Here is a 25,558-nt window from a genome sequence, read left to right as displayed (position 1 = left end):
ATACAAAGTAAGTTCATGTATCATTATAATTTTGCACCCAAACAAATTTTATAATACCCCATAAAAAATTTTGTTGCTCAAAACGTAACTTATAAATAATTTTTACTTATAAATAATTTTTTAATGATAATTTATAAAATATAAAATAAATATATAGAAAAAATTTTGTTTCAATTCATGAAAAATTCTATAAATAATTTTTAATCGTGATTTTTTCTGAGGGCCAATGTCAAACTTCCGTCAACGGTGACTCCTTTCCTTCTGTTTCCAGGCACAGAAGGAGTTGCCGATCGGCGTGAGCGACGTTAAGCATCTCTGTTGTGTTTGGGAAGTGAGCTTCTGGCATCGTCGAAATGAGTTATCCTAGCCTCCCAGGTAGCTCATCTTCTCGGAGGACCTGGAAATACGAAGTTTTTCTGAGTTTCAGAGGCGAGGATACTCGCAACAAGTTCGCTGGTCATCTTTTTTCTGCTCTTCAACGGAAAGGTATATTTACTTTCAGGGATGACAAAAGGCTCGAGAAAGGACAATCCATTAAACCGGAGCTCCTCAAAGCAATCGAGCAATCCCGAATTTCTCTTGTCGTCTTCTCCCAAAACTATGCCGATTCATCATGGTGCCTGGAAGAACTGGAAAAGATATCTCAGGGAATTGGCGAACCGGGATACTTTGTTGTACCAATTTTCGTCGATATCGATCCTTCTGATGTTCGAAAACAGGATGGAAATTATAGAAAATTCTTTGATAAGCATGAAGAAGACTTCAAGGATAATATAGATAAGGTACAAAGATGGAGGTTAGCATTGAATCAAGTAGCTGGTCTCGTTGGTTATGATGTTCGGAATAAGTAAATTCTCTTGTTCTTATTTTGATTTTCTAATGCATAAATCTTCATTGTCCTGTTCGATCATTTTCCCTTTCGTCATGTTTACTCAGGTCATGATGATTAGAGTTCTTCTCTTTTTCAGATCAGAATCAGATGTTATTGATGAAATTGTTCAAGATGCAGCAAGCAAATTGAGACATAGATTCGCAAATCTGGTTGATGATCTAGTTGGGATGCAATCTCGTGCAGAAGCATTTGAAAGCCTTTTAGATTTAGAATCAGATGAAGTTCGAAAGGTAGGGGGGATGTGGGGGATGCCTGGAGTAGGGAAGACTACTCTAGCTGCTGTTGTATATGATAGAATCTCTCACAGATTTGATGCTTGTTGTTTTCTTGATGTAAGTAAAGTTTACGAGGGTCCTGGACTTGTCCGTCTACAAGAGAAACTCCTCTGGGAAACACTGCACTTAAAGATGGAGATAGGGGACGTGAACAGGGGAACCGAATTAATAAGAACCAGGCTTCAACACCTTAAAACTCTTATTGTTGTTGACAATGTTGATCATGATGATCAATTGGAGAAACTGATAGGAAATCCCACATGGTTGGGGCCGGGTAGTAGGATCATCATAACAACAAGAGATTCACATATCCTAAAGGTCTATGGGGTGGATGAAATTTACGAGGTTAAACATCTGAATGATGATGAAGCTCTTCAACTTCTCTGTAGAAGAGCCTTCAAGCAAGATGATCCCTTGAGCGACTTTAAAGTGATGTCTCATAGTCTGCTAGAATATGCTAAAGCCCTTCCACTAGTAATCAAAGTGTTAGGTTCCTTTATGTATGGGCGGGATTTAGCAGCGTGGGAAGATCAGTTAGAAAGATTGAAAGATATTCCTCCCGAAAGGGTTATAGAAGTTCTCGAAACAAGTTTTGTTCAGCTTGGGAAAAGGGACAAGGATATATTTGTCGACGTTGCTTGTTTCTTTAAGGGCGCAGATGAGAACTACGTCACAAAAATTCTCCAACATTGTGGATTCAATCCTAAAATTGGAATTACTGTACTCCGCGAGAGAGCACTCCTGAACATTGTCAATGGAACAATCTGGATGCATGATATGCTGCAAGAACTGGGATGGAAAATTGCAAAGGGAGACTTTCCTGATGAGCCAGCAAAGTGGAGTAGGCTGTGGTCATTCAAAGACATTCAAACTGTAAAGACGGTAAGTTTTTCTTCTTCTGATTATTACTTTACTGAGGTTTTGTTTTCTTATTCTTTGTTTCATTAGCATCCTAGCTAGCATTCCATATAATTCAAGGAATCCAACATGTCCCTACGCTTTATGATGTATGTGCTCAGGGAACGGACAAAGTTGAAGCCGTCGTCCTGAGCCCGGAAGATCAGCAAGAGACACCATTGAAGGCCGAAGCTTTATCACAAATGAGCAGCCTCAGACTAATCATATTGCCTAGTAAAGTGGAATTTTCAGGAAACCTCGATAACCTGTCCGACAAGTTACGAGTTCTTTCATGGCCTAACTTTCCTTTCAGCTCTTTGCCATCATGTTTTGAACCAGTTGACCTTGTTGAACTGATCATGCCCGACAGCAATCTAAGACAACTATGGCAAGGCGAAAAGGTACAATATTAAGCTTCAATTTAACAGAGAAAGGTCTGTTGTTGGTAACGGTAGCTAGCTAATTTTTTTTTTTTTTGCTCTCCTTCACAGAGAATGCCAAAGTTGAAAAGCATGGATCTACGTGGCTCTAAAAGCCTAATCAGGACGCCAAATGTTACCCGAGTGACAAATCTTGAGAGATTAGATCTTGAAGGATGTACTGGATTATTGAAGGTCGATCCGTCTGTTGGAGATCTTAAAGAGATTAGGTTCCTGAATTTGAGAAACTGTGATCATCTACTCAGTATCCCAAAGACCTTATTTCTGTTAACTTCTCTCGAAGTTCTGAACTTTCCTGGCTGTTCAAGACTAGCACGATGGTTGAACTTCGAAGGACCTCGATATAACTGAAGTCACCGATCAATCAACACTAGCCACCTTCAATAAATTCTTGTTACCTTGTTTCATAAGAGTGGATGTCTTGTTACTTTATATTTACTTCCTGTTGATCAAATCATGAAACCTGCAAGTACTTTTTTTTTTTTTTTGGGACCAAAACCTGCGAGTACTTTTTCATTTATTGAAAACATATTCATCTTGAGTTTTGCAATATAATCATACCATGTGACGTCTTTATACCTGTGAATTCTAATTTATATTTAACATACCAAATATACTTATTTTATTAAACATCATTCCAACTGCTATTTCCATTCTTGTTTGTGGTGACTAATGTAACGTCGTTGTCATAGGATTTTTTTTTTTTTGCCCCCCTGATTCTCTGAGGCCTGCCCTGTAAATAGTCAAATCAGTTTTAGGACTCATTAAAAGTAATGAGTATTACGATGCTCATAAAATTTGGACGTCCAGCTTTAATTTTTTGTGTTTTTGTTCTATTTAATTTATTTTCTTATTTTAATGGATGTAGATTCTAAAATAAGAATAATATGTCAACTATTAATTTTTTCAAACAATCTTCTTGATTTAAGGATCATTAATTGAAAATCTTAAATTTAGATTGTTAAAATTGCATTTGGATTGTGTAGATGTCACCATTTTGATGAGCACCAATATACTTGTTACTGTGATAAGCACCGAATCTAATTTCTGTTATAAAGATTTCTTATTTTGTCAAAACATACAAAGGAGCTTATTACTAAATAAGTATCATGAATTTACAAAATTACATCAAAATCTCTTTGGACGTCGTTTTTCATTTTCCCTGAGGCGAAAAGGCCACATTGTCCTCTTTAATTTCAGACAAGTTCAATTATAAATTTTAAATTACTAAATTTCAATTATAAATTCATGATAATCAGTTGTAAATTAGAGGGAATAATTGTTAATGGCCAACGATATCATTGTAGTAAATTGGAGGGAATAATTGTTAATAGCCAACAATATAATTGTAAGTCACGAGAATTTCCAGGTGTCAAGTTGAAAGGTGTCATGTAAAAATACGTCAGAATCCTTAATTCGGACAGCTTCACAGATTATCAGCACTAATCGATGCATTTAACGCATCCGATGGGGAATTTAATAATTGAAATCTGTGCAAAACTTAAAGATCAGGCTAAATTATACAAAACCCTAATCATATTTCAAAGTTGAAATTTAATCCAACCTTTTACTTATTCATCATGAACCCTTTGCCATTAAGTGGCTGTTACCTTTTTACGAATTTTGCCACGTCAGATAATAAAAGACTTGTGACATTCTATATGGCATCTTATATAAGTTAATAATTTTATGAAAACCCCAAAACTTTAAACTTTAAGTGAGTTGCATAAAACCTCCCTAAACTTTGGAATATTGAATTTGTATTTTGAAATGTCAAGGGGTCATATATAATACGTAAAGTTCAGGGGGATTTTTATAAAATTAATAAGTGACAAAAGATGTCCTATAAGATGCCATGTGTCTTCAATTGATACGATATGACAATTTCATGAAAAGGATAACTGCCACTTATTAATAGCAATGGGAAGGTTAAATTTGAACTTTGAAATATTAGAAAAGGTTTGTGGAACCGACCTAAAGTTTTGGAGAGTTATATATAATTTAGAGGCTATTCATGTGGCAGCCGATGGCTATGATAGCTGACAGCACGGCTCTGGTTGTTGTGATGGTGAGTAGGATTATGGCGAGGATATATAAGTCTTTTCACATTACAACGGATATGTTAGTTAATTATACAGAGAAAATTTTTAACCCCACTTCCAGTTCCACGCTTTTCCACATACCAAACAGGGAATGCTCTGGTTTTTAAAAATGGGAAAAATTGAGAACAAGGACGATGTCATCTTCTTCCAGTTCGATGAGTAGAAGATGCAAAACGAGAGTGGCTTTGGTAAGAAAACCCAGTCACAAGGAGTACAAAGGACCAAGAAGGTACTGCCATCACATGGTGGTGGCTCCCTAATACACAGCATGAACAGGTTTTACGGTTGCTAGAACCACACCAAGTGACAAAGATAATTTAATTCTCCTAGGCCTGTCTTGTAAATACTCCTCCGGTCCTTAATATAAGACCCATTTAATTAATTTGATTAGATTAAGGAAGTTAGGTAAGTTAGTTAATTATAAGAAAAGTGACACATTTTTCCTAAAACACCATAATCATCTTTCTTAATACCCCCTCTCCTTCTTCTACTTGATTATGGCTGAGAGAGTATCCATAGGGGTAATTTAGAGAAAACTGATAAATATGAGAAATGGGTCTTATATTTAGGATCAAAACCAACTCAAGAATTGGGTCCTATATTAAGGACCGGAGGAGTACTTCTTATTTTGCCAAAAACATGAAAAAGAGCTTATCAATAAATAAGTATCATGAACTTACAAAATTACAACAAAGTCTCTTGGGACTTGCTTTTCATTTGCCATGAACCTGAGAGGCCACATTGTCCTCTTTAATTTCTAATAACTATACATTATAAATGGTTTATTGGTCCTTACGGTTTGATGGAATCTATGGTTTTAGATAGTTGGTTTTGGTCCCATAGTTTCATAAAGATTTGGTCTAAGTATAGGGATCAAAATCAAAAGAACTACTCCTCTGGTCAATATAAGACCTAATTAAGAATGTTAGTTAAATTAGTTAATATAATATGTTTTTTTTAAAATACTCTCAGTATCTTTTTTGATTCTCTTCCTCCTTTCTTACTTGATTATTATTGAAAAAGTATCAATGGGGTTAATTTTAAAAAAATTGATAAATACATGAAATAGGTCTTAAAAATAAGATCAACATCAACTCTCTCATTAGCTCCTATATTTAGGACACGAAGAGTATTTATTAAATTCATAACAAATTTAATTTCTTTAAATTTTAACAATTTACCTATTTTGAGGCGCAATTTCAAATGAACTTAATTTAAAGTGAATGGTATCCAGGTTTTGCTGAAAAAACTCATACTTCCAAAACTTACAAGTCGCATTGACTACCTCAAGCAAAATGTATAAATAAATTTAGGATTAGTGGTCATTTCTGTCCCCACAATTTTTGAAGAATGAAAGGTATGGATATTCAGAAGTTTTTATTAGCTTAGCAACTGAGATCTCTTGAAACAATCATAAATTGCTTGTTTATTTTAACGGGCCACAGTTTCACTTATAAACGTGTAGAAAATGGCAATGTCCGTGTCAAAGTGACTCCTCAACGTTCCTGTGACGTTCTGTTTGGAGCCAAAAAAATTTTCTCATTTGTTATCTGTATATGCATAATTTTGGGAGAAAAATGTGCTTGAATATAATATAATATTTACTAACAATATCCTCAACGAAAAGTTGAAAATTTAAAACCATAGAAAGTGTATTAAGCTGGAGTCTGAAACGATCAATATTGGCACTGAGTGTACGAAAAATCAGATTAGGATGTTCTTAGAATCCTCTTTCTTCTTCTCATGAAAAAAATCCTCTTTTTTCGTTTCTTTTCCGTATTCTTTTCCCATCTTTAGTTCAAAAAATGAATGGTTTAATGGTAATATTTCATAAAACTATTAAAATATTTTATAAAATATTTTTGCATACTAGAAGATGAATTGTGTAGATTAAATTTTATAATTTAAATTTATTTATTTATATTTGAACAATATTTTATAACGTATTATATCTGAATCATCTATTTTTAATCTGAGAGAGTAGAGAGAAGATTCTAAGAAGAAAGAAAGACGAAAGAGGATTCTTGAAAAAAAAAAACATGGATCAATAATATATGAATTGATGTTAGTAAATGTAACAAGTTAGTGGCATTACAGAGGACGTCATAACATGATTAACAAATTAACTTATGCATAGCATTTAAGAATACCAAATACAGTCAAATAGCTTTTTGCCTACATAGCTTCTGCCTCTTCCGAGAAAATGATTGCCGAATGTTTTCTCTTTCACCAAACTCCTCAAGATTGTCCATACGTGACAAACCTTTGGCCCTCAATGTACTTCCTTGAGAATCTTCTAGTTCCAAAACTATTGCTTCAACTTTAGGAGTGGCCTGATAATAAACACATTTATATAAAAATGATGCAAAGTCAAATTACCTAAATTTTAGTACATTATATATTAATGTTTCAACCAAATAAAAAATGTTATAAAAACTTACTGTATCATTTTGCAAAACGCCACAGATATCATCAAAATCCATAATCTACTCCACTCTTCTGCATTAGAAGGGAATTTTTCCCGAACAATTTCTCTTCCCATATCTTGCAATAAACCATGCATTTGTGTTTAATGATCAATAATGATCATGACTGATTTTTCAATCAAAGCTTGCATTGACTTCACTGGAACAGAAGAAGATAGATAAATAATAGCCAGAATCCCTTCTACAAATTTAATCTCCTTCCCTATAAAAAAAAACACGAAATGTCTAAAAATATTTCCTTGCAATTGTAGTTACGTTCATCAAAACTCTTTTTGAGGACATTCATTATCATAGAATTAGAGACCTTTCTGAATTCAACTAAGGTACTGCTCCGTTCAGAAACCCTTCTATTATTATATAAGAATTGGCTCAATGCTACCATTGCTAATGGAAGGCTACTAGCATATTTGAGTGCACTATCGATTTGCTCCTCATAACCCATCATTGGCAAATCATATTTGAAAGCCTTTCTACAAAATAATAGAAGGGCTTCGTCCTTGATCAATAGTTTAACCCTATAAAAATCATGCTTCTCAAACACTTTAATCACTCCTTCATCTCTACTTGTTATGATAATTCTATTCCCTCCACCTAACCATTTATCTCTTACAGCAATGACTAGTAATGGACAAATATCCTTAATATCAACACAGTCAAGAAGTATGAGCGTTTGCTTGGGATGTCTTAGCCCCGTGGTCCCATAAAATTTAATTGCATTGAGTACCAAATAGTTTAACCCTATAAAAATCATGCTTCTCAAACACTTTAATCACTCCTTCATCTCTACTTGTTATGATAATTCTATTCCCTCCACCTAACCATTTATCTCTTACAGCAATGACTAGTAATGGACAAATATCCTTAATATCAACACAGTCAAGAAGTATGAGCGTTTGCTTGGGATGTCTTAGCCCCGTGGTCCCATAAAATTTAATTGCATTGAGTACCAAATAAGAAGCATCAAAATGTTGAGAGATCCTATCATGGAGAACTCTTACAAGAGTTGACTTCCCTACTCCACCCGTACCACAAATGCCAACAACTCGAATTTCATCATTTGAAGCCAAATTTAGAAGCCCTTCTACTTCTCTCATTCGAGATTGCATCCCCGCTAGGATTGCCCCAACATAGACTAATTCACACATATTTTTCTTGACCTCCCTAATGATGTTATCAATAACTTATGGCTCTGGCCTGAATAAAAGATAACAAAATTAAAGCATCGAAATAATAATTGAGTCATTACACTGTTAAGTTTCACTACTTGATCAAGAGTTACTTGCAATTTACTATAATTTGCCTATTGGGACCTGAAAGTTGTGATCAAGAAAAAAGAAAGAGTAAATTACCCACTCGATTGGTACGTCCCAACCAAAGAGATTGGCCACTTGTTTCATTGCTAACCTCAGCTTTGTACCTTGCGTAAATTTGCTGTGAGCCTGTGTTCATGCTCAGCAAAAGCTTTTTCGAAAGAACTGTTCTGGTTTTGAACTTCAGATGGATGAACATCATAGAAAATTGGGAAAACAGTATATCGTAGTTCATGAATATGTGCAGTGATCTCTAGGAGCTCCTCAAGGCACTGTATAGAAGAAGCATAGCTTTTTGAGAAGACAACAATGGTAACGTTGGATTGCCGAATTGTAACAACAAAACTACTATACTTTTAAATTAATCAATATTGGAAAGTTAACCATGATAGAAAAGAAACTTGGTAAAACATTTAAAAATACTATCATGGTTATTTAAGCATCCTAAATCACATGAGATCGACCATGATAGAAAAGAGTTAAACCAAACTATAAATATATCTATCATGGTTAAAAGAGCTTTTCTAAATCAATTTCATGCAAATCGAGATTTACAATCAATAGGGTTTTAGGCATCATGAACCCAGAATGTCATTTTCAAACCTAAAACCCATGACACAATTTTACGGAATAATATCTTTCATAGCTCTCTAAAATTAAGTCATATGATGTCAAGGATTGTTGTGGATCCACAACTCATTAAAAAAAAAAAAGTCACATGCAAATACCTAGTGGCCTCAAGCCTTTTACCAGCATGCAATCCAACAACAGTTATCAAAATACACTGCCAAAATAATTAATCTTAAACAGATCAAAGTATGCAGAATTTTGCCCTATTGTGATAATATACATCTATTCAATACAATCAAAAGGGTGGAAGCACTACTATTTTGAAATAGTAGCTCAAGCTTCCAGAGCCTTCCCTGACTGACCCGAACAAGAACTATCACCTGGAAAAAATGTTAAACCAACTGGATGAGACAAAAGCCTTAGTAACCAACAATCCTACTTATCAAGCATATAAGTAAGTGCTCGTGACGTGTCAAGTGAGATAATTACAAATTCATAGTATTCAAACAAATTTCATATTGTTAAAGCATCTACAAAGTATAATCAATAATCTTCTCACCTTCTTTATATCCACCCACCTTATATCCTCTGACTGAACCCATGTGACTAGTAATTAGACAAGTCCACCGATCAAGTGATATGGGCTGGTCAAAATTCACAAAGCACAAGGCTGGACTATGGGTCCCCCCTCTAGCTAGGGTGTCAACGCCCTATAATGAGAAATTGGACTAAAGGACCAATCAATGTACACCTGATGGTCCTACCACCTTATATCCTCAAATGTACATAGTTCACCCCCTTATATCCTCTTTGGTATAATTCCCATCATCAACATCCACCACCCCTCACATATCAATACTCAAAGTAATGTATTTATAACAAATCATCAACATGTCAAAAATCAATTCGAATTTCCAATACCCAATTAATTCATAATACATGAGATCATCATAGTTGTAAACATATGTATTTATTTTGTAAAGTAAATTTCACAAGACAAATTTCAATAACAACATAATTTCATAGCTCATATCATAACTCAATAATGTTTCATAAATTCCATATAATTCAAAATCAATCACTAACAACATATGAGTACGAATAATAAGTAAAAAGTGGTAATTACCTCTCGCCTACTAGGAAAAGGATTACCACAAGGTTAATCCCCTGTTCAACCAACAATCTAATAATTTAATCTACATAATCAATATATTTACATACTAATACGCAAGCTATTTTAATTAATTACTTAAGCTAATACATATATATATAATTTAAAGTTTCTAATTCTATGCTAAACCCAAACCTCTTATAACCCATAATTAAGTCTTTTAGCACAAAATTAATATAACCTAACAATCCATAATTTTCATTTAAACCTTTAAAAATATTTACTTTAATACAGAATTTTTTCCAATTTTAAAAAATCAGAAATTATCATATTTAAAATTTAAAAATCCTATCTCAAGTTTAAATCCCAGAAACCAACCATTTGAAATTTAACATACATCAAATACACTTAAGTAAATCATTTAATCAACAGTTCTATAGTAGAAATACCACATTTTTCACAAATAAATATCTGTTTAACTAAAATAATTTATTTAAAAACATTAAGTCAGTCAAAAATAAAACTAAACCAATAGAAATGATCTACTAAAATAGCTCTACAATACTATGTTTATCTATCATCAAAATTCAACACTTGCTCCAAACCATAACCCAAAAATTTTCTCTAAACAATATAACATTACCATCATTGGATAGATATAGATGAGTAGAAAAATTTTTGTAAAGAGAATTTGATGAAAAGAAGTCATTTGGCTTACCAAATTGATCTATAAACCTGAAAATCCTACCAAAAAAAGGACGACACGGCGCCGCTGGAAGTGAAAAAGATAAGTCTGTGAAAATAAAATGCCGTCTCTCACCTTCCAACGGTTAAATATAACTTATGGGGTAGATTTCAGTTAGAGACCCCATGTTAAAGTGAGATAAAATTACAGTTTAGAATCCTATTTTTCATTTTCTTTGCATTTTCTTGCCCTTTTAAAATCCGTTTTATTATTGTTTTAGTAAATTTTCTTTTATATATATACTTTATAAATTTTATTTTCAGTAAATTCTCTTTTTTTAAATAATTAGAGAATTAAAATTTATTTATTAAGTATTAAACTCCTAAATTTATTTAAATATTAGGAATGAAAACTAGGATGTTACACGAATTGTCTTAAGAAAGTAACGTGGTAGAGTGATGGAATCACCTGTGTCAAGATTTTGGTTGCCCCAAAAGGTATTCAAATCGTTACTTTCAAGTGCAGCCCAAAACCTATTTGTAAATTTGCAAGTTTCATAATCTCCTCTGAAACTTGGATATACATGAATCGGCGTTTGACAATGAGCTGTTTATGAAACTCTCAATGGGCGTAACCTTCCGTTCTTAATGATTAGCTGACCTCGATTGAAAAGCGGGAGCGTTGAATAGAATCACAGTTCCTTACTGAGTTACTCGATTGAGGTTGAATGTTAATTGCTATTTAGTTTTCAATGTCGGAGCAAAGTGGAAAGCCACAGCAAAATCATGCCTCTTATAGCGTTATTGACCTTAAAGTAATAAATTAAAAAAATTAAATACCATGAATATAGGTATTAGCTTCTTATTTTTTTTAATATCAATGCAATAATATATATATAGCATTGATATTAAAAAACATTAAAAAATAATAAAAAATCACATGTGAATAGTCTATGTCCATTGAATTTTTTTTATTCTTTCTTACTATCAACTTGGTCCGTGTGGAAAAACCAAAGGAATAAAGGCAATAATTACTTGGACTAGGCGTCCCTTTTCACAAAATGGCAGGATACTTGATATAAAAACTAGTTAAAATTTTATTTTGATCTTAAATATACACACAGATATATAAGATTTTAATTCATTTTATTTCTAATATTTATTTATTTTGCTTCTAAATAATCCTACAATGATTGCACATGTTAAAGAATTTTTATCAATAGGTAGTTTCAATAAATTAATATTCACAAATTAGTTTTCTAGCTCTTATAATAAAGACACGGGTAATACTTCTCTAGTTCTATTTATAAGTCACTTCTAATATGTTAAACAAACCAAAAAAAATCTTGAACTTTATTAATTCTTATTTAAAATTCAATAACCTTTCAACTTTATTCATATTTAATATACATTATACCTCAAACAAACAAAATTGATATAATAATGAATGAATAGTGAAATTGTACATCTATATAAAAAATTTCTTTTAGCACCCATAAATAGATTAAATAACTGTTTCTTTATTTGTCTTATAACTAGGACCAGAGGAGTATCATTTAGTGAAAATGACAATGTTTGGTAAAAATTTGACATAATTAATCATCATAATCAAGGATCGTATTTTAGAGAGAGAGAGAGAGAGAGAGGATTTTGTTCGTTGCTAATATCTCATTTTGGGGAGGAAATAAATATCTCGCCGATCTTTTACACCAAATGTAAATTCGAAGATATAAAAAAAACTAAGGTCAAATAATCATTACTTTTTAGATTATTTTTTTTAATAGAAACTAAACTATAATTTTAAAAATATTTTTACTATATAAAAAAGTTTATTTTATTTATTAAAAAATATTTTTGAAAAGTACTATTGATATTTCCAAACACCCTCTCAATTATCAAGAGTAATCATTACCTATAGATAGTGTAACACGTTCGTCAAGCTGACCGGAATGAGAGAGAAGATTTTACAGACTCCGTGGGCCCACAGATACAAAGTAACGACAGTTTGTCCAACTTAACAGTTTAGTTACTTTCGCCGCACAATAAAAAGTTTATGTATAATTATAATATGTAGAAATGAATTGAAATATGTAAAGTAATTTTTAATTGTGATTTTTTCTGAGGACCAATATCAAACTTCCACCAACGTGACTTCTTTCCCTCTGTTTCCAGGCACAGGGGGAGTTGCCGAACAGCGTGAGCATCGTTGAGCAACTCTGATGTGTCTGTCCCTGAGAAAATTATATGAATGCAAGTAAAATTTTATGTATAAATATATATGATATCATTTATAACATATATCTGATATAAATATATTAATGTATAAGTATGTTAAATTATACCTATATTAACGTATACGTTAATATCAATATTTATATGAACATATATTAATATCTTATAATATTAATATATATTGGTATAATATTTATACTATTATTTTAAAATAACGAAAAACATCTATATAATGAATAAAATACAATACATTCAATAATTTTTTTAATTCTTGTTTTTGCCAAGAATTTAATATATATTCAGTTTATAATGTTATTTAATATATTATTAAAATGAAAAATATTATATAAAAAATCCCTTTATAAATTACGTCATATCTATATATTTTATTATTGCTGTAAATTTTTTTATCTAAATTAAGTATATAATTTTTTAAGAATTTATTGGTAAATTCTACAGTTTATTTTAATTTTTAATTATTTTAATTTATTAATTATTAATTTATTAAAAAATGTAAAACAAATTTATGCTTTATATTGATATTTCAAGATAATAGTAAATAATTATATAATTTCACATAAGTATATGTAATATATTTTTTAACACAAAATATGATTATATCTAATCTATCTATGAGGATATCTTGATTAAGGTGTAAAAGAAACAAAAAATCAAATGGCCTGGGGATAAATTTATTAAAATTTTATAGGCTTAATTATATGATTTATGTTTATATTCCAAGTTAGTATTAAAAAAATTATACAATATCATATAAATATATTTGATATATTTCTCTAGACAAAAAGTGTGAAGCCCTGAGGATAAACATATTTCTCAACATGAAGCTCCTCCAGTGATTCGTCGTACTCATTAATTTGAAAGTTGATATCTCTCTTCCCGGTCATCTCCTATTTGTAGAAGTTCTCCATCATGAATTTCTGCTTCTCAGCATCCTTAGCAATATACTTGAGGATAAGTGATTTTCATATCTTGTATGTTTCTTTATAGACACAGTTCACATCAAATAGATCATTAGATAAAGTGTTGATAATAGTGTGTTTGCAAATCTTATTAGTATGTATCCAAATATCTCTGTGGGACTGATAAGCATCTAGGGTTGGTTCAGACTGAGTGAGTGCTGTAGCTACCCTGTGCATGTCAAGGATAGAATAAACATGCTCCTACCACTGCCTAAAATTCTTTTCGTCAAATGTCTTTATTTTTAAAGCGTCACGGAACGGCCTAGGAATAGGAACTGCTATTAGGACAATAGTGATTGGAACAGCATCATTGTCATTTTAACCAGCAGCATGCCGAGGTTATTTCATGATGGCATTAGCTCTTAAGATTGTTGACAGTAGCACTTGTAACATAAACAGTTAATTCGAGTCACGTCTTAAGAACGTTGTTTTTAAGAGTTATTCCGCAGCCACTGGCAAATGAGGATGCGGCACTTCCTAAGATTAAACAGATTCTTCATGCAAAATAGGATGAGCAGAATAGCAAAAGATAATAGTAAACTCAGCAAATAGGAGAATACATAGGAGGGGAAAGAGATGAGCTCGAAGACTCTAGAGCAATGTATCAAACCTTAGATTAAAACACCTTTTTATAGGCCTCATATTTTGAACGTTGGCAGCCTCTTAATCACATTAAATTGCCAGTTTTATACATTGAATGCATGCAATCAAATATTACAATATTATGAAAGTTGGAAGTAAATGGAAAATCCGTTCAATATTTCAAAATTATTATTTAATATTTAATCGGTTAATGCATTGAAAATATTTGAATGGACTGTACAGGACTTCAAGTTGCTTCAATACATTGAAATGGCTTGAAACAGTCCGTTTGGCACTTTAAGAGTTTTATTTGCATTATATAAACTCCCTATTTGATGTTTAAAATCTGCAATGCATTAAAATGATAAATACCTATTAAGAATTTTCAAACACTTCATCTTTAAGGCATTGAAAATCTATTTATGATATTAAAAACATTTGATTTTCCTATTCCTAATAATAATAAGAAAATCTGTGCACGATTGATGCTCAACTTGTTTTTATCTTCCCACATTTCCAATTAATATAAGATCATTTCTTTGATATACCTACACAAATATCACAATAATAACGATGATGATCCACTAATGAAACTCTCCTGTGTCTCTTTCATGATCGGTTGCCTCTCTTAATGGGAGAAAGCTGGATAGAGTGAAGTCGCAATTCCTCACTTAGCTTTCGAAGATCTTTCAAAGGCTCAGCGAATGGAAAAGACCAATAAAATAAGGGGCATAAAGTGACAGGTAGAAGAGAAAGCTGTTATGGTAGAAATTTCCGAGGGCTTGCCGTAAAAAAAATCCGATTCTAAAGGTCTCTAAATACCGCTTATCTATAGTTCTATTTATAAGTTATTTTCAACATGTTTTAATTTTATTTTTTAAAATATATATTATACCTCATATAAAATAAAATTATATATCCATATATAAAAAAAATTTTCATTACCTTATAAATAACAGAATTTTTTTCCTCTTTCCTCTATAAATAGAATCAAAGGAATAGGTTTTATATAAATGCGAGTGCCCGTGCCTTTGATAAGAATAAATAATTGAAAATTTCGTAAATTTCTTATACGTTTTCCCTCTTTTCACTAGTACACTACTTTTTGGCTTTTTGGGTTTTGGGATTTATAAAAGTTGTTGAATGAAAGTTGACAGAGACACGACCTAGCTAAGCATGCTCCCATCACAACCGCTTCTTTACGACCCCTTTTCTTTTATTTATTCATTTACTTTTTTTTATAGAGCACATGTTCATTTCTTTTTCTTTTGACTGTTTGGCTATTTTAGAATGAAATTAGAAGGAAAAAAACCTCGATAAAATTACATTTAATGGAGAGACCTTAAAACTACTCTTTCGGTACTAAATATAAAATTTATTTTGTAGTATAAATTATATTATAAAAGAGATTTTATATTTATATAATTATCTATAAGGACTAACATGAAAATAAAAATTTAAAAACTCTAAATTACCTCGAACCAAACGTCTTACTTCTCTCTAGCCATTGGGTCCGTTTGGATTAGCGATTGGAAAAGTAGCTTATTGAAAAAGTAGCTTATGGAAAAGTGAAATTGGGTAAAAGCTAAATTGGATAAGCTGAATTGTGTTTGGATTGGAGTTCAGAAAATCTAGATTACAAAAGTGATATTCGTAAAAGGTTGTTTGGATTATGGTTGAGTAAAAAAGTAAGTTTAGTTGTAAAATGACCAAAATGGGTATGAGTTTTAATAAATAATGAAACATGATTAAAAAAAAAAGATTTCACATAATACAATAAAATTAAAATAATTTAATATGAAAAAGTCAAATTTATAGAGTGAATTAAATTTTAACACCTTAGAGAAATCATAAAAAATATCTTAAATATAAAGTGAAGTATGAAAAAAAAAACTAAATTGAGATAATATAATAAAGAAGTGAAAATCTCTTTTTAAATCATGTGACCTAAGTAAGAGTTTCATAAATTTAATAATTAAAATCAACATTTGAGTTATTTAAATGTCCTTTTAAGATATTTTTCTAATAAAAAAAGTTGATTGAAAAATTTGGAATGAATGAATGATACACGTAAATATACAACATTAACTTTGGTTTTCATTTTATATATGATATTGATAAATTTATACTAATATCAATTGATGATTTATATTGATGATGATTGTTAATTTATACTAATATACAATAAATTTAAATTAATTTAATTTCGAGAAGTGAAACTTAATAAATAAATTAAATTTTAAAACCTTAAATTCTTTTGACTATCCTCATCAGTGTTTTGCTCACTCTAGGAATGAATTTAAATTGATCAGCAACATGTCATCATGAAAAATATGGCAAAAGTGAGAGAGAGCTCCTGGTCAAAAAAAAAAACAAAGAAAGGAATACGAGGGAATAATGAATAGGGGAATAAGCTCTGACACATCAACAGTCCAATAAGCTCTTCAAAAGCTCCTCCTTCCAGCTTTTGGGAAACGCACGGTTACTTGAGCTTATGAAAGATAAGCTCAATTGGATTTAAGTCTTCCCAAATGGCACTCCATTTCTCAATCGGGCTTCTATCCAAAATAAGTGGCTTATGGACCAATTTAAGCCCTGCCAAACAGGCACTAATTTAACTCAAACAACAAAGCACGACAACAGTTAATATGTGTAAGGGGAGTTTGGAAAAAGAATTATAAATTTGAGTGGCAAAATAAATTGGGTTTTATATTTAAAACAAAAAAAATACTTATATACTATCTCTTATATTTAGCATTAGATGTATTATTCTATAACTAATTGCCTTCTATTCAATCCAAACTCTTGTGCTTGTCAATAATATTGTGTCAAAAAACCTCATATGTAATCATTCCTCCGCCTCTTCTATTAAGGGCAAACGCATCTTCTTTGTAATTCTAATGTTTTATTCACAAGTCGTTTGGGACTTTACAATAATTTTAGCATTTGAAGGAATTTATATAAATAAAATATGTTGCTTGGAATTTGTGTGTCCTCTTTTTTGGAAGAGGATTTTTTGGCTTTTATTTATTTATTATTTATTTTTGATCATCTAATTTTTAATGATTAGGACTAGGGTTCAGACTAATCCCATCTGACGTCATCATTAACTTGTGGCCCAGTCCTGGGCAAGAAGGAAAAGTAAAAGCACCAATTCAATCACATGGTCACAACTAATTGTTCAAGAGTTACTTTTTTTTTTTTTTGCCCACAAGTTCAAGAGTTACTTTAAGTTCTTTATAATTTGCCCATGGAGACTTCAAAATCTTGATAGAGAAAACTAATTACAGTCTATAGCTGTTCTCCCTGAGACAAGATTCTGAAGATCTATCCCGGCTCAGCGACTTATGAAAAACGTACGCACACGAATAAAGGAGGAATAAAAAGAGGAAAATAAAAGAGGGTCCTCAACGGGGAAGTTTCTCGGACGTTGCCTTGAAAAGATCTCCAGAGGGGTTTGCACACTTTTATAATTTCTTCCAGCCATGTGATGTCTGTCCCTCAGAAAAGTGGCGGTTTTAACTTCAACACATCCGAGGGCAAGTTAATTTGAATGCTACCTCTAGTTTTTAATATAAAATCCGTTTTATTTTTATATTGATTTTAAATATAAAATCCTAATATATTTTATTTTTTATATTTATTTAATTTTTTCTAAGATAATCCTTTTAATAATTATAGTTTTAACCAACACACTTGATTAATAAGGATATTTTAGAAAAGACAACACTTATTTATTACAAATAACTAACTTAACTTCTTTACTTAATTTTTTCAAATTAGTCAATCGGCTCTTATAATTAGGACCAGAGTTAGTACAATAAAAAAATGATAGTTGCTTTTTATTTTATTAATATTTCTGTGAACTGGAACACGGAATTAACAAATAATTATTCCAATAAGTCTTGATTTTACTGAAAGAGATTTTCTTCATTTTGAGTATTTGGAAAAATTACCTTTGATTAATTTGACTTGATAATATTTAAATTTAACTCAGTCAGATAATTATATTTAAAAACAATAAAAATATTTTACTGTTTGAAAATTTATCAACGGATTTGGTTTAGATTTTAATATCATTCTCTCAGGTCTTCAAACAAGTATTTAGTTTAATTGGTACCTTAATTAATTAAACTTTCAGTTCTATTGTAAATTCTATGCAATTATTAGATTGTTCATCATCATGTGGGTCATGAGTCACGAGGCCAAATAATATATTGGATGAGTGCTTTTTTGAATTTTCTTTCCAATGCCGTGCCTTGTCCTTATTCTTCTTTATTTGTATTTGTATTTGTCCCATAATTATGTTTTGGTAATGGATTCTTACCGACTTTTCAATCAAATTAAATTATCAAGAGTAATCATTACTTATAGACAGCGCAACGCGTCCATCAAGCTGACCAGAATGCGAGAGGAGATTTTGCAGACTCTGTGGGCCCACAGATGCAAAGAAACGGCATTTTGCCCAAGTCAACGGTTTAGCTACTTTTGCTGCACAATGAAAAGTTTACCTTTGGATACGTTTGGATTAGCGTTTGAGAAAATAGCTTATTAAAAAAATAGTTTATAAAAAAATAAAATTAATTAAAAGTTAAATTAGGTAAGTTGAATTTTATTTGGATTGGAATAGGAAAAAACTAGTTTACAAAAGTGATATTAGAAAAATGTTATTTAGATTATAGTTGAGTAAAAATAAGTTTGGTTATAAAATGACCAAAATAGATATGAGTTTTGATAAGAATGAAATTAAAATAATTTAATATGAAGAAGTCAAATTTAATGAGTGAATTAAATTTTAAAACTTTAGAAAAGTCATAAAAAATATTTTAAATATAAAGTGAAACATGAAAAAAAAATGAATTGAAATAATACAACAACTTTAAATTAATTTAGTATGAAGAAGTGAAATTGATTGAGTGAATTAAATTTTAAAACTTTAGAGAAATCATAAAAAATAATTTAAATATAAAGTGAAAAATGAAAAAATAAAAGTATATTTCTAGAAGCATATTTAAAAATAAAAGTATATTTTTAACTTATTTATTACTTTCAACTAATTTTAACTAATTTTTTGTTATCTACAAATTAATTATTTAGACTTATAAAGAGATAATAAATTTTTTAACTTTTTTCTCTCCATGTTTCAAAAGCTACAAGTCATAAGCCATAAGTTATATGTTGTTACTTATCGTAACTTTTCATACAAAAACAATATTGTTCAATCATTCAACCAAATAGCATCAAAATTTGCAATCTTGCCTTTCAGGCTTATAAGCCGCTTATGTACCTAGAACGCCCAGCCAAATAGACTGAAAGGAGATGATATTTGCTTTTCATTTTATCAATACTTCTATGAACAGAATGGAACGCGGAATAAAAATAATATGCCAACAAGCCTTGGTTTTAATGAAAGAGGTTTTCTTCATTTAAGTATATTTAAAAAGAATAAAAATATTTCACTTTTTGAAAATTTATCAATGGATTTGGTTTAGATTTTAATATCATTCTCTCAGGTCTTCAAACAAGTATTTAGTTTAATTGGTACCTTAATTAATTAAACTTTCAGTTCCATTGTAAATTCTATACAATTATTAGATTGTTTATCATCGTGTGGGTCAGTAGGCCAACTAATATATTGGATGAGTGCTTTTTTGAATTTTCTTTCCAATGCCATGCCTTTTCCTTATTCTTCTTTATTTGTAATGGACTCTTACCTACTTTTCAGTCAAGTTAAATTATCAGGAGTAATCGTTACCTATAGACAGCACAACGCGTCCGTCAAGCTGACCGGAATGAGAGAGAAGATTTTGCAGATTCCCTGGGCCCACAGATGCAAAGAAACGGTAGTTTGCCCAACTTAACGGTTTAGTTACTTTGCCGCTGAAAAGTTTACTTTTGCGTCTGTTTAGATTAGCGATAATTTATTAAAAAAATAATTTTTAAAAAAGTAAAATAAAGTAAAAACTAAATTAGATAAGCTATATTTTGTTTGAATTGGAATTCAGAAAAAATAATTTACAAAAATGAGATTGATAAAAGGTTGTTTGGATTATGGTTGAGTAAAAGTAAATTTGGTTGTAAAATGACTAAAATAAATATGAGTTTTAATAAATAATGAAACATAATTAAAAAAATGATTTCACATGATACAATAAAATTAAAAGAATTTAATATGAAAAAGTCAAATTTAATGAGTGAATTAAATTTTAAAATTTCAGAGAAATCATAAAAAATATTTTAAATATGAAGTAAAACATGGAAAAAAATAAATTGAGATAATACAATAAATTTAAATTAATTTAATATGAAGAAGTGAAATTGATTGAGTGAATTAAATTTTAAAATTTTAGAGAAATCATAAAAAATAATTTAAATATAAAGTGAAACATGAAAAAATAAAATATATTTCTAGGAGTATATTTAAAAATAAAAGTATATTTGTAACTTATTTATTACTTTTAACTAATTTTAACTATTTTTGTTATCTACAAATTAATTATTTGAGGTTTATAGTAAGAACCAAAAGAGATAATAAATTTTTTAACTTTTTTTCTCTCTATATTTCAAAAGCTGCAAGTTATAAGTTATAAGTCATAAACTGTTAATTTTAACTTATAGTTTATTATAACTTTTCATATAAAAGTAATATTATCCAATCGCTTACCCAAATATGGTGCCTAAGACACCCAGCCAAACAGGCTGAAAGAAGACGATAGCTCTTTTTCATTTTATTAATACTTCTGTGAAAAGAATGGAAGGCGGAATAAAAATATTATGCCAACAAGCGTTGGTTTTAATGAAAGAGGTTTTCTTCATTTAAGTATTTGGAAGAATTGCCTTTGATTAACTAGACTTGATAATATTTAAATTTAACTCAGTCAGATAATTATATTTAAAAAGAATAAAAATATTTCACTTTTTGAAAATTTATCAACTGATTTCTTTTAGATTTTAATTTAATATCATTTTCTCAGGTCTTAAAACAAGTACTTAGTTTAATTGGTACCTTAATTAATTAAACCTTCAGTTTTATTGTAAATTCTATGCAATTATTAAACTGTTTATCATCATATGGGCCATGAGTCAGTAGGCCTAATAATATATTGGATGAGTGCTTTTTTGAATTTTCTTTCCAATACCATGCCTTATCCTTATTCTATTGTAAATTCTATGCAATTATGTGAGGTTAATTAGTATGTCTCCGTCATATTAAGGTGGGTGTTTAGAAGTATCAAAAAGTATTTTTAAGAAGCACTTTTCTACAAAACGAGACAAACTCTTCTAAATATTTATTTTATGTGACGTAAAAATATTTTTAAAATTATAATTTAGTTTCTATTCAAACATCCCCTAAATTGTTTATTATCATGTGGGTAATGAGTCAGAAGGTCAAATAATATATTGGATCAGTGTTTTTTTGAATTTTCTTTCTAATACCATGCCTTATTCTTATTCTTCTTTATTTGTATTTGTATTTGTCTCGTAATTATGTTTTCGTAATGGATTCTTATCTATTTTTCAGTCAAATTAAATTATCAGGAGTAATCATTACCTATAGATAGCATAACGCGTCCGTCAAGCTGACCAGAATGAGAGAGAAGATTTTGCACACTTTGTGGGCCCACAGTTGCAAAGTAACGGTAGTTTGCCCAGCTTATCGGTCCGGGGGTGTTGGATATAACCAAATTATGGTTTGGAGAATAGTTTCTGGAGAATAGATTTTGGGGGGAATAGATTTTTTAAAGAATAGATTTTGTGAAAAAGTGATTCTGAGAAGTGAGAGTGTTTGGATAGTTGTTACTAGAAGTACTTTTTACATGTACAAATTACTAAAAAAGACATAAGTTAATATGATAATTACAGAAAAAAATATATTTTATGATATATTTTAATTTGAAGGAATAAAATTGTTAATAATATATTTTTTATTAACATAATTAATAATACATAAGATAATATAATTAATAAATAATTAATATGTATATATATTTATAAGATATAAGATTAAATATATTTATAAAAAATATGTTTATAAAAAAAACAACAAGATACATATCCTATAGGCTCTCACACTCTCTCTATTTTTTCCAAAAGCAAAAATTTTTTGTTTTTTCCAAAACCATGGTTTTGGGTTTTTAAAGGGTGTTTGGGAGATTTTTTTCCCAAACCATGGTTTGGGTCCCCAAACCATAGTTTGGGTTGGAACCCAAACACCCCCTTAGTTACTTTTGTCGCACAATGAAAAGTTCATGTATAATTATAATTTTGCACCTAAATTTATTTAAAATAACTTATAAATAATTTTTAATCATATTTTATAAAATACTCCTTCCGATCCTAATTATAAGATTTAATTGACTCATTTAAGGAGATTACGAAAATAAGTTAAATTAGTTATTTGTAATAAATAAGTGTTGTCATTCCTAAAATATCCTTACTAATTAAGAGTATTGACTAAAACTATTATCATTAGAAAAACTATCTTGGAAAAAATATATAAATATGAGAGAGAAAATGAATTAGAGTCTTATAATTAAGACCAAATTAAAAATCAAATAGAATCTTATATTAAAAACTAGAGGTAGTATAAGATAAATATATATAAATAATTTTATTTCAATTCATGTAAACGCATCTTTAAGTAATTTTGAATCATGACTTTTTCAGAGTTGCCGATTAGGGTTCACATGATGATCATGGCGTGCTAAGTGCGGAGTAGTGTGGACCTTAGTTCCTTTTTTTTCCCTCATCACCCAAAAAAAATTATTTTTATTTTTAATATAAAAATTTGTTTAATTTTTATTTTTATTTTAAATATAAAATCTTAATTTATTTTATTTCTCATATTTATTTATTTTTTCTCAAAGCAGCCATTATAATAATAGCAAATTTAGCCAATACATTTGATTAATAAGAATATTTTAGAAAAGATAATATTTATTTATTACAAATCACTAATTTAGCCATTTTTTTAATATTATCAAATTAGTTAACTAACTCTTATATTAAGGACCAAAAATAGTATATATTAAAATTATTTTTGAATTAAGTTTCATTAATACTCTAAAATATTTTTTATGTGTATTCAATAAAAATATTGGATATATCTGAAGAATATTTTAAAGTGTTGGATGAATTACAAAATATTTTAAAATTCTGGATGGATTTAAAAAAATATTTTAGAATGATGGATGAATCAAAAAATATTTCTAGCATGCTGAACTTACTTGATAAATAATTTAAGGTGTTAGATAATTGCATCAAAAAATACTTTAAAATGGGAGGTTCATCTGAAAAAAAAAAGAAAAAAAAACACAAGATTTTAGAATAATAAATATACTTAAAAAAATATTTTAAAACATTAAACGAAATTTAAACCAAAGATCCCACCTTGCGCAGCGCTCCAAAAGCGTTTTGAGTGCTGATCACGCCGTGCTTATTAGCCTGATGAGCACGGAATGCGGATGCATCCCTTCACTGCCTTTTTCCTTGACTCGTTGTCGTTCTCATCAGCCTGTCACCATCTTGGTCCTCGTCCTCCTCAAGCCGTCGCCGTCATTCATCGCTGCTTTGTGATCCTAAGTCCGCCATCTGTTGCGTAACTCGGCGAACTCCATTAATTTTTGCAGAGCTCCCTCCTCCAGGTAGGCTCTTCCTTCTTGATAATTTCGATTTTTAAACTTCAAACGTAATATGTGACTGGACCTCTGATCTGTGATGGAGTATTCTTCAACTGCATTCACTCATTGCCATAAGTGAAAGTAATGATTAACTCTGGTTTGTTATGTATTTCGCATTATTTTAACTCTGGTTTGCCGATCTGACCGGCGACTCTCGAACATTCCCCGTTCAGAACCTTGCTAAATACTACCTCCGGTCCTTATACTGTTGACTTTTATTTTGATTCTAAATATAAGATCTCAATCCACTTTATTTCTCATATTTATATATTTTTTCTAAAATAACCCTTCTAATAATAAGAGTTCTAATCAATACACTTGATTAATAAAGATATTTTAGGAAAGATAACACCTATTTAGGACAAATAACTAACTCAACTTATTTTTTTAATTTCTTTAAATTAGTCAACTAGTTCTTATAATTAGGATCGGATATAGTATTATGCATGCGCATATGACATAGTGGGACAGAGACCAGCGTGCTTTGAGCAATCTAATCTAAAGGGGTGTTTGGCAAAACCAAAACCTAGGTTTCAGAAGCACTTTTTCGCAAAACGAGATAACCTCTTCCACATATTTACTTCGTAATCTGTAAAAGCACTTCTGAAACCATGGTTTGGTTTCTATCCAAACACCCCCTAAGTGTATTTTGTATAAGTTGGAATTTCTAAATAAAAAAATACCAACAAAGCCGACTATGATTAGTAACAATTTATAATTTTTGGTTACTAAAATTTGGTCCTATTTTAGTTTGGATTCATCAAATTGCAAATCTCAGATTTTAGTCTCTGAAATTTAATTTGTCTTAAAATATTAATTTCTAGAACATCAGGGTATAATAATATTAAAATTTGTTAAAGTATCATAAATGGCACCAAAAAAATATTAATTTTGACTCACAAAATAGTATCTAATTGGATCTTGTATAAATAATAAAGAGGAAAAAAAAAACAATAGACCCTCAAAACATAGCTATTTAGCACCTTTTATTTGAGGAGCTATTCACTGTACTTTAAGAATTCATCCCCCTCGTAGTCGTTCTCTGCTTTTGCTCTTGAGGATCTTCTCTTTCTTTTTCTTTTTTTTTTGTTTTTTTATTATCCACATAAAATTTAGTTATGTATCATTTAGTGAGTTTATGTCACTATTTTAACGCTATTTATAACACTTCTGCATATTTTAACACTACTATACTCTTTCTAAAAACTAAAAATTTAAAATTTGAGAGAACAAAATTAAAATATATCTAAATTTTGGGATAAAAAAATAATATTAATTCTATCCAAAGCAAGTCAACTTTATTGAGACTAAGCATAC

The 25,558-nt window shown here is 30.1% G+C and overlaps 2 protein-coding genes across 2 annotated transcripts; one reads left to right on the top strand and one right to left on the bottom strand.

The window, feature by feature from the left end:
- The first annotated feature begins 353 nt into the window (after nt 1-353).
- Nucleotides 354-1,705, top strand: LOC114728230 (TMV resistance protein N-like). Its single transcript, XM_028915104.1, has 3 exons — nt 354-847; nt 969-1,596; nt 1,688-1,705. Exons 1-3 carry the CDS (start codon nt 354-356, stop codon nt 1,703-1,705), a joined length of 1,140 nt encoding a protein of 379 aa, XP_028770937.1.
- A 5,060-nt stretch (nt 1,706-6,765) lies between these two features.
- Nucleotides 6,766-8,198, bottom strand: LOC114728229 (disease resistance-like protein DSC2). The gene is made up of 3 exons (XM_028915103.1): nt 7,817-8,198; nt 7,472-7,710; nt 6,766-6,939 (listed from the first exon to the last, which is right to left on the bottom strand). The coding sequence occupies exons 1-3, from the start codon at nt 8,196-8,198 to the stop codon at nt 6,766-6,768; spliced, it is 795 nt and encodes a 264-aa protein (XP_028770936.1).
- Between the last annotated feature and the right edge of the window lie 17,360 nt (nt 8,199-25,558).

This window comes from Neltuma alba, unplaced genomic scaffold (genome assembly GCF_004799145.2).
Source record: "Neltuma alba isolate B1F8T4 unplaced genomic scaffold, ASM479914v2 tig00012524_pilon, whole genome shotgun sequence".
Classification (NCBI taxonomy): Eukaryota; Viridiplantae; Streptophyta; class Magnoliopsida; order Fabales; family Fabaceae; genus Neltuma; species Neltuma alba.
Note: the sequence above shows the minus strand (reverse complement) of the source record. Positions and strands in the feature narration are given on the sequence as shown.

Coding starts and splice junctions, on each gene's coding strand:
- LOC114728230 (XM_028915104.1), top strand. CDS start 354: ATGAGTTATCCTAGCCTCCCAGGTAGCTCATCTTCTCGGAGGACCTGG. Junction 848..968: donor GGTTATGATGTTCGGAATAA/GTAAATTCTCTT, acceptor TCTCTTTTTCAG/ATCAGAATCAGATGTTATTG.
- LOC114728229 (XM_028915103.1), bottom strand. CDS start 8,198: ATGCAATCTCGAATGAGAGAAGTAGAAGGGCTTCTAAATTTGGCTTCA. Junction 7,711..7,816: donor TTATAGGGTTAAACTATTTG/GTACTCAATGCA, acceptor GTCCATTACTAG/TCATTGCTGTAAGAGATAAA. Junction 6,940..7,471: donor GTAGCCTTCCATTAGCAATG/GTAGCATTGAGC, acceptor GTTTATTATCAG/GCCACTCCTAAAGTTGAAGC.